This window comes from Pygoscelis adeliae, unplaced genomic scaffold, assembly GCF_000699105.1.
Source record: "Pygoscelis adeliae isolate BGI_AS28 unplaced genomic scaffold, ASM69910v1 Scaffold174, whole genome shotgun sequence".
Lineage (NCBI taxonomy): Eukaryota > Metazoa > Chordata > Aves > Sphenisciformes > Spheniscidae > Pygoscelis > Pygoscelis adeliae.
Window position 1 is genome coordinate 811,841 of NW_008824676.1, and position 10,715 is coordinate 822,555.

General features: G+C 38.8%; 1 protein-coding gene across 1 annotated transcript in view; it reads right to left on the bottom strand.

The window, feature by feature from the left end:
• WDR7 (WD repeat domain 7) overlaps positions 1–10,373 on the bottom strand; it is a 133,897-nt gene extending 123,524 nt beyond the window's left edge. Inside the window, exons 1-5 of the mRNA XM_009323058.1 lie at positions 10,215–10,373; positions 8,927–9,033; positions 5,646–5,724; positions 4,919–5,093; positions 2,975–3,051 (exon numbers count right to left, since the gene is read on the bottom strand). Of these exons, the coding sequence (XP_009321333.1) occupies positions 2,975–3,051; positions 4,919–5,093; positions 5,646–5,724; positions 8,927–9,033; positions 10,215–10,373 (597 nt within the window). The remainder of the gene's footprint in view (positions 1–2,974; positions 3,052–4,918; positions 5,094–5,645; positions 5,725–8,926; positions 9,034–10,214) is intronic.
• Between the last annotated feature and the right edge of the window lie 342 nt (positions 10,374–10,715).

A 10,715-nucleotide genomic window follows, 5' to 3' on the forward strand; every position in this document is an offset into this window, starting at 1 on the left:
AATAATAAGATAATAATAATAATACACAAAGCAAGTGATGCACAGTGCAATTGCTCACCACCCGCCAACCGATGCCCAGCCAGTCCCCAAGCAGCGGCCCCCCTGGCCAGCTTTCCCCAGTTTATGTACTGAGCATGACGTCCCATGGTATGGAATGTCCCTTTGGCCAGTTTGGCTGTGCCCCCTCCCAGCTTCCTGTGCACCTCCAGCCTTCTCAGTCGGTAGAGCATGGGAAGCTGAAGAGTCCTTGGCCAGCGTAAGCACAACCTGGCAACAACTAAAACATTGGTGCCTTATCAACTTTGTTCTCATCCTAAACCCAAAACACAGCAGTATACCAGCTACTAGGAAGGAAATTAACTCTATCCCTGCCAAAACCAGGACACACGGGATCTTAACCATTTGGCCAAACACCCTTTGCTGAGTCTGAGTATCAGACTGATTTATCACATCGGTGCTGTACCTTGATTAATCAGGGCCCACCTCAAAGCAAAACTTTCTCTTCTGGTTGTATTGAGGGTGGTCACTACTAACCTGTCCAGATCCAGAACACACATGAACTAACTCCCAAGCTAATACTCACTTGGACTGACTGTCCATCTTCACTCTGACTTGGGATACCTTAAAGGGGAAGGGACGGCCATGCCATCCATAACCTGAAAAGTTTGGCTCACAGTTATAAAAACCTGGCTGAAACAACAGAAGGCTGCAGATAGCCTGCTGTGGGTATAAACAGGAGACTTACAGAAAGACCTGTCTGCAATGCCAGTCACTTTAACCGATTTCACAGGGCTCTTCACTTTCATAAAAAAACGTTATCGAGACAGGGCAGAGAAAATCAGGATAGCCAGGCAATTAAGGAAGAAGCGGGGACTCGGATGTCCTAGATCACAACTCCTTACTCTGTTACAGTTCTCTGTGGCAAGAAAGTATTTTCCTGAAATATTATTTCCTCATCTTCAAGATGGGGAATAAGCATTCTGTCCTACACAGAAACCATTTAAGTGCTCAGACAGTGTCACAGCAACCAGAGCCTGAAACTGAAAGCCTCTACACAGAACAACGTACAGATGGAAATCAGATAACAAGAAGACACCCAGCTGCTTTTTTTTCTTGCTCAAATTGAACTTAGGAACGTGACAGAGACCATGTGATGGAAAAGGGGCTATGCCATTTCATAAGATGCCAGATGGCCAACTTCTAAGGAAAAACCAAACACTTGTAGCAGTTCTTATTCTACTATTCCTCATACGAAGATCTGCAAGAGCATGTGGTACTCTCTTTCGTCACCTAAGTCTAACAAATTCCCCAGCTGGACAGATTAGTGGTGCCTATTTAGTATCATCACTGTCAATGAATTACCTTGCATCCAGATAGTCAGCTGAAACTAAGCAGATTCAGCTCACGTTTCACTCTTTCAAGGTTCCCCATATCCCAAGTAGACTAGCCTGAGATAAGCTCCTGTTTAGTTACGTTTTTGGTTTCTTACTTTCATAACAGCCAATACTCTTCACCGCTCACAGCTGCCTCTTTTTTTTTTTTTTTTTTTTTTAAGTGTAACGTAATATTGTGATGTTAGCTAAAACTTTACTAGCTGTACGGCAAGGGTTTCCAGAAAATGCTTTGAGAGCAAACAATTTCATCAAGTTTGAAACTATGAAACAAAAAACCATGAATACCACCTCTGTCCCCTGATGGGGTCAAAAGCAAGGAATGCCATTATATTGGTCTTTCAAGCTAATGCAAACCGTGTTGCTTTTGCATTATATATATTCTGGAAATAAACAAGTTCATAAAAAAATAGTTCATTTATATATCATAACGTTATTTTTCCGTAGTTGCTAAACATCTATAGTAAGGTATATCTTTTACAAGAGGTTTCTATGAATAGCTAATTTGCCAGAAGTCTACGAGATGTGTAGCAAATCTCCTTTAAGACTTTTATTCATTAGTACACAGGAAGGCAGGAACTGCCAAGTAACAGAGCACGCTGTAGATAACCCCTAATAATGAACATTCCTAAAAACTGTATTCTCTGCTCAGCAAACCCTTCAGGCATCTCCACATCTCACTTCTTATCTTTCTCAAAAAAAATACTACATTTAATAATAAATTTTAATGCTAAATAAAATACTAAATTTAATAATAGTAATATAGTATGATATAATAAAACTATGATTAAAAATTTTTAAAATTAAGTACAGATATTTTAAAAGCATAAGAAATGCAGCTGGAGAACTTAATCTTAAAAAAATTAAGTATTGTGATAAAGTCACTTCTATAATGCCACCACCATATTAAAAGACACACACTTCCTATGCAGCACAGGGCAAGCTTTAACTCTGTGACTTATTTCTTCTAACTGTACTATACAGAGTAAACATGTATTTATTAGCATCATCTCTTCCAACTAATGAGTACTTATACTGTGAGCTCTTGCATATAAAAGTTTTGCCTGTACTGAATAAAGTTATGCACGCAGTACAGCATCCGTATCAGTTTGGAAAGTTAAACATTACTGTAACAATCTTTGTTACTAAATTCCCTTTGGAACTCAAAACTCCTGTGGAACGTAGTACTAGATGACTTCACAGAAGAATACGAGCTTTAAAGAGGGAAAAGTGAGAAGAAAAATATTTGTATATTAACACGAATATTTGTATATTAACACGAATATTTGTATATTAACACGAATCATTACATGGTACAAATAAAAAAATAGATTTATAGAAATTGGAGATTATCCTACTCTTAATTTTGAAATAAGTTCTCTGAATCAAACATGAGAAAGATTAGGAGTTCTGCTGGTAACTTGAAGAATCAGTAAAGCAAAATTAAGGAAGTTGCTTTTCAAATGGCAAAGTGGAAAAAGCCATACTATCATTAGGTAGCTGGAAGAACAGGAAACAGCATTAATGGAAGTTCTCCCTTGATCACAACAGGAAATATCATTAATTCAGAAGCCTTTGTTTACCTGCAACCCACTGACTTCAGAGGTTATTATCCACACTTTCAGGATGCCAGTCACCGAAACTGCTACAACAGTATCCTCTGGGGAGAAACAAACATTAGGCTGATAAGTACAAGGACGTCTTCATTTTGTTGCACACTTGTGCATATCTGAGTACAAAACCGTACTGAAAGTACCTCAACATGAAAAGTTTATCAAAACATTCCTGAAGTGTTTGCTTCAAAATCAAACGTTTATTTACAAAGTGGTATTCCAGAAGCACATATGCACACGCACACACACAGATTCCGTGGCTTTGTGTTTACATCTCTCAATTAACACTCACTAAATGGGTGGAAGGGAAGTCACAGTTGTTTCTAGTATTGCTACCAGACATTGTGGGTTGTCCCATCACTCTCCCCAAAGGCAAGGGGTTACTCTCCCAAGAGGAGAGATTTGTTGCTTGTGCCTGTCTGCCCGCACCAGCCTGTGAGGACACTGAAGTTTAATGGGAAGCACACTCCAGCTGTACAGCTGCCCAAGCGCCTCTTGGCTGCGGGTTCCCAAAGGGCAAAAATTACTCCATTAGAGTTATTACCTTCACAAAACACAAAGTATATCAAGTGCTAGTCAAACTTTCTAGACATTCCTGTTTCTACCAGACAGGTCTGGCGTAAGACCAAAATCCAAGGGGTAACTTCTCGATTACAAAATAAAAATGATTACAAAACAAGAAATAAAATTAAAGGCAGTATCAGGAAACACTTAGTACAGAGTTAACTTCCAGTTGTTCCAGCAGCTTAGATGTTGTAGGGATAGCAATTGAGCTTTCCCACGCCAGGACGTTGGGAACACTCAGTTTACAACTGCTGTCAGCCTTAACTCAGGATAAAAGTCTCTCCTTTTGTCAGGATCTTCCTCCTTAGTGTTGCCCAAACCTCTTAGGAATTACAGTCTCCACAACAGGAAAACCTGAATGAGACATGTCTCCGCCTCAGCTGCCAGAATTTAAAGCCTAGCAAATTAACACAAACTAGCAGAGCAAAACAGATGTGTGGACAGGTATCACTTCAAACCATGTCAACTAATCCACCACCGAACATGAGCCTACTCACATATCTCTCTACTAAACCGACTGTCATCACTTTTAGAAGTTCCTCCCTCTACAGTCTTCAGGTTTTTTTTAATCCTATTGTATACTTTTAATCAGCACATTCCTTAAACACACTTCCTACAATAATAGCTTTGAAAATGTTATGACAGCACTTTTTATAAAGCTACTAATCACAAGAAATACTCATAGTACTTATATATCTTGTAAAAAATTACAATGTATAGCTTGCCAAATGATCTCGATGTATACTACACATCACATTTGTAATACAGATGACAGCCTTAGCATTTAGAGTTCTTGCACGCCTTCCTTCAGTCTTGTGCCAGTTTCCAGGCTCTCACTGTCAGAGTGCTCTCCAGAACTCCTTCTCAGTTCCCAAATACAAAACAAGTGATCACTCTAGTGGAATGTGCTTTTATTCAAAATAAAAACAAAAAAAACCACTCTTCCTTGTGCTTCAGGTTTCAGCCCATGCACACACTGAAGATGACAGAACTGAATCTATTCACTAGGTGAGCCTGGATCCTGCCAAGTGCATGCGCACACACACAGTGATTTGGCTAGATTTTAGGTTCTGTTCATGAAAAAGCAGTTAAATTTTGGCCAGAGCCAAAACTCCCATTTGATGGGACAGCAACAGAGACAATACTGCATAGGTGGTAAACTAGCCTCTTCTTCAGGGACTAGAAACAACTATGTATACTTTGCTTTTCGGAAAGGTTAGTGCTTGCTGGGTGTTGCCCAAGATCACAAGAAGTAACAGCCTAGTTCCTCCCGAGGTTCCTGAAAAAGGTGAAAATAGTGTTTCTCTTAGACAGAGGCAAAGCCATAATAAAAGCAACAAAAATAATTACCTTGTGTTCTATTGGATCGAATGATAGTCATGGAGCTGATCCAGTCAGGAGATATCTTTGATAATAAAGAATAAAGAACTTCCAGGCTGGTGGCATCCACAACAAGAATTTCTGGATAATGTCCGTGGCATAGTAGCCTCCCTTCACGCTGAGTCCCAACTGTAAACTGATAGAACTAAATGCATATTAACAAAATACAGAAGTTATACTCCACGTGAGACATTGACTACATTTTTTAATCAAAACCATAATTTCATAAATCATTCTAATGCCTGTATGTTTAAAAATTACTACTCTGCACTGATGAGGGGAGCTTTTTGCAGCGGCCCCCTTTCTCCTGTTAACTTCCCAAGGCTATCCTTACCCTGTATACCCAGCTCCTGTAGCTGACAGAAGCCTGCCTCAGCCTTCCCTGCTAAGGTCATCCTCATGCTCCCACCTCCCCTGGCAGTACTACTCCAAAAAATTTTCTCATTTTCCTCCTTTCTTTCCAGCCTTTCTCATTAATTATGATACATTTTTTCAAATGCTGAAGCACAGCACGTATTTCCAGCTCTAGGGCATCTGATGATACAGCATAAACTATTTATGAGATACTTCAGTATGCACATAATGTCATTATTAAGCTTAAAAATAAGCACAACAGCCTTGTTTTGATAGCCAATCTATAGTTATCCATGCACTGCAATATAGAATAGGACCTCTGAAACATACACAAAGTACTAACCTGTATGCCAGTATGTGTACAGGCTAGTTTAGTAAACTCTATGCATCTCCCATCATTCACGTCCCACAGACACATCTCCCTGAAATATAAAAGGCAGATTAAAACTACATGGAAAATATTTCAGTCTTCCAAGGGTTTAAAAAGCATTTACATTGGAAGAAACTTAACCATTTGTTAGTGACTATATGAATTGTATTTAGATAAAAGAAACTCAAAATCAACTTGAATTTCCAGTCCTTCTATCTGAATCTACACAATTCCCTCTTCCCTACAGAAGGGAAACAAGTGAAATGCCAAGGTTCATCATAAACAATCAATATTAAGTAAACGTAAGTACGTAACTGAAAATTTCTCACTTCTCTCACAAACGCTTCAAGTCATTATATACTTCTACTGCACCCGCTAAGTTGCCCAAAGATTAGCTTGCCTCCTCCACATTTGTGAGGAAGAAAACAGCATTACAGAAAACAGAGCTGCGTCAGATGGCAGTGAACACCGCAGGTTTTTCTGAGGGCCCAGGCGGTGAAGAGGTGGAAGCATCACCTGTTACTCTTCAGCACTTCTAAGACCAAACTGAAAGCATCGAACAACAAATTATAAGTAGTATCAGTAGGTACTTTTCTGACTTGCCTTATGAGCAAAGATTACAGTTTCCTCTATAAATTCATTCCAGTTAGCAGCCATTCCCCCTATTTACAGTATTTTTCAAAAAAAATTACTTTTAAAATTTTATATTAAAATTTAATCAGAACAAAATCCGTCAGCTGCTTTCTCACCTTTTTTCCCTTTACATCAGATATATAATTTCACAATGAAAACATATTTTGGTTCTAAATCCAAAAGGAAAATATTACTTAGTACTGCAATCACTACAAGACGGAAATTCTAAGTTTTGACACATTCTACGCTGAAATATCAGGTTAAAAGGTTGTTCAGTCATATTGTTCCCCACCTTTTCCACATTAAAAAAGCTTATTTGTTATGTTACCAAATAAAATAAACCTATACCTGGCCAACTACATTTATACAGGCAGAAGTTAAGAAATTTCTTCCTCAGAGTTGATCAAATCAGCCTTAGCCTGGAGGTCCACCTTTCGGTAAACAGCCTTTTAAAAACAAAGCAAAGAAACAAAAAAACCCTGACTCACAAACTTCTTTTTCCTTTTATAAGCTTGGTTTGCATAGCAGAAAAGTCTGTCATTCAAACAGGAAGTTCTGCAGATGAATGAAAAACCAACCCTCAAGAACAGACTGATGCTCTGGGAAGGAACATCTTTGCAAATACTTTCAAGTTAAATATTTTACCTAATGAAAGACAACTGAGTTGGAAATGTAAACTTTCCAAAGCAAACTTTGAAAAGGCAAAGTGGAAAGGCATACTTTAAAAACAAATTATACATGCATACCACATTAAATCTAAGAGCGTTCAAAGTCTCCACTAGTTTAAGAAGGAATATTATGATGTGTAATTACAACTTCTTTCCAAAATATTGTTATTCTGGAATAAAAGTAACTGTCTCCAAAAAAAGCAGAGAGCTAATCCATTTTAAATCTATACCACACCTCAATACGTAGCGTTCCCTGTGCTGTTAAGACTCAAGAAAGGGATGCTAAAAAAAATCAGCAGTACTATGAGATGGCCTGCCATAGGTCAGAAGTGAAGGGCAACCCCTCTTGTTCAATGCAAGTCCATGGAGGAAAATGATTCATTTGTAACTGAAGTGCTGGTATCTCTACTGAGAAACTCAGAAGCTATTCTAGACTCTTGATAACAACAGCAGTTACTCCAACTCCCTGAACCACAACTAACGACGTATTTTGGGGAAAAAGACCTCCTGCCTCCCAGAATGACTATCAGAAGAGCAAGACCATGGCCTGTTTCCCAGAAACTGCTTGCTGGTAATGAGGACTCACTTTCATATAGCCAACTGGAGTATGAGTGTAGATACAAGAATACAGGGAATGCATCCTCCCCACTTGTCGGGGCTGGCCCAGGCTCACGGCCAGCTCTGATAAGTTGCTGTCTAGCCTTGAAGGGCTCTTGAGAAAGCGCTGGAAGCTGTCTCAGCAAGGGCTCCTTGCCTCTGCAAAGCTGTTTAAGCTGGGTCCTCTTCCCCATCCTGCCTGAGCTGCATGGCCAGCCCGGCCGCACTGACTCCGATCCCAACTCCTGACGGCTGCTAATGCCCAGGGCTGCCTGGGGAAACACTCTCCATAGCAGGAGAGGAACTAAATTCAGATGGCAAAAGCTACAGCATGAAACCGCAGCAGAACAAGTTATTTAGCCAGTTGAAAGTGCTGTCCCAGTAGAGGATAGCTGGTTACTAAAGATTCTGTACTCAGCCTGAGGCAGAGAATGAGAAGAAGAAAAGGTAGGGGGGGGAATAACATGTGTGAGTTATGAATGACAAAACTAGTTGGCCCCAAAGCTTTGACCTGTAATTTATTAAATTGTGTATCTTTTCAATAAATTAGCCCAAAATCTAGGCTAAAATGTGAGTGTACAAAGTATATTTTATTTAAAATTTACAGAGTGTGACTTTTTTCTTTAAATTACCTGACTGCAATTGCCATTAATGTCAATTGCATAAGAAATCCTTCCCCCTTCCACCTCCCAGTTACTCTGATTAGTAAATAAAACCTCTTAAAAAATAAAATGTATTTGCTGACGTATTTTTTCTTAAGGATAAAAATCAAACACTGCAACAGAAATATAGATAAATTGTGTGACAGGTTTCCAAGTTTTAATACATATTAGGAACCGTTTCCTGCCAACAAGATACACTACAACTACAACTTTCTTGATTCCACTCAAGAAACAGATCTTGGATAAGCAGAGAAAAAGGAGCAAAATATGCATCTACTGTCAACTGAACTGACAAACTCGCACAAGCAAAAAGATGACAGAAAGCACAGAAGTGCCTTGACTGAAGGAAACAACGTCACACATCTCATTGCCCATCCAAACATAAATCGCATCCAGTGCTCCACATACTGCTTTACATACAACTGTGCGGCACCCTGCCACCGACTCCCAAGGCACAACAAATAGCAGGGGAAGCCCTCCAGGACCTCGGGCGCTTCCCTATGCTCCTTTCAGGCCACGAAGCCAAAACTCACACCACACAGTACCTACAGGGGAGAAGTCCCATCATTTGGAATATCCATAGAGATTATACTAAGTAAAAAACACTGTGTATGTAAACAACCTGATCTCTCCTCCACCCTCAATTTCTATTATTTAACAGATCTGCATATTAATAAATCCTCAGGAAACTCACCCGCTCTCTGATGCACTCACTATATACTGCTTTTCACTGGAAGCAGAGGCCTTTGATAAACAAGTAATTGAGGCTGTATGACCAAACAACAGAGCTCTGGGATTAATCTAGAATTAGGGAAATAAAATGTGAAGTAAAAATAACATAGGCACTATTACTTAACCAGAATATACATATTGCAGATTTCCATTTTATGTATTATATAAATATACACGTGTTACTATACACACACATTTAATTAGCACAGCAGTGGATATATAATCTTGAAAGAGTTTGTACCAAATGCTGCTATAGTACGTGGAAAAAAAAAGTTTCTGCCCAATACTGTAATGCAAATTTGTGAAAAAATGCATTTTGCATCAAACTCATGCTATCAATATTTTTAAATCGTAAACTGAATTTGGCCCAATTTGAATGAAAAAGTTATGTTGTACTGCGACAATAGTTTCCCCCCCATCAAGTACAGTTCACAAACCTATATATTCATAAGTTTATGTAAAGTCCATGCATAGATTAAAGATAAAAAAAGAAAACTGCCCTTTATTTGTCCTTTCTAGAAAGAACCAGTTGCTTTCTCTCGTTCTTTCTTTATAAATACACCAGACAAACATAATTTATGGGGGTAACTCACAGACGTTGAGATTTTTAGGTATTCAGTATAAACTTTTCCTGAAGCGTGCTGCGTTTTTTACAAGAAAGGATTGTTTTGCTATTCCATTCCAAGAGTTTAAAACTCTTTGTACCAAGGCAAACTACGAGATCACATTCAAAATAGACACTTGCAGATTTCAACTCTGGGGCAGCCACTGGCATAAAACAATCAATCATCAACCTTTATCTCTGCTACTAGCCTTTTTTCTCTTTCAGTTTTCGTGGGAAAAAGTGGTTGAATAAAATAATAACCTTAAAAAGTTCTCTAAGTACAGTCCTCTGATCACTAGAATCTGTTTTCTCAAAACAGTATTAAGCAGCTAAACTTGAAAGTAACAACTAGTTTATAGCAGCTCCAGAAAAGAGGAAGTGATTACTTTAAAAAATTACTGCGGGAGCCGCAACAAAGTTCAAGAGCAAGAACGCCTCTTTCTAATCTGAAATACTCACTACGGGAAGCATGTAGTGTCACATCCAGGCCTCATGAGAGGGAGGAAGAAAGGACAAGTGAACAGGGCGTAGAAAGAACTGAAGACCAGAATGGATACTATAATATCGAAGAATAAAATCACACTGGCAACAACGATACGCACTTTAAACACAAGGAAAATTAAGATTATACAGACTTTAGTCTTACCTCTAACTCCAAAGAAAGGTCCCAAAGACATATTTGCCCATCGTGGCATCCCGTGACGATCATTGACGCGTCCTCCATGAGCAGCAGGGTGGATATGCAGTGTGTGGGGGCTTTACGGCCCCACAGGACTATGGGCAGAACGAGGCTGTTTCCTGCCATTTTGCTTTCACGCCTGTCAATTTAATCAAGATAATAAATATTATGTCTCAGCAGGTATGCTATTCCTGCACTTAGCACGTTCTTATCCTCACAAAAAACTTAAAATATTAGTCTGAAGGTACTTCATAAACATTTTATACAAAAGAAACAGTCACTATATATGCCATTCTTCAAATAAAATACAGTGTACAATCATCTCTCATCAGGGAATGTGTTATTTTCATGTATGGATTAAATAACACTCTTTAAACAGTCACTTGAAAAATACAGTGAACTGTGGTAGTATTATAACTTCACAATTTTGATTTCCTACACATTTTGCAAAAGATACTTTTCAAAGTG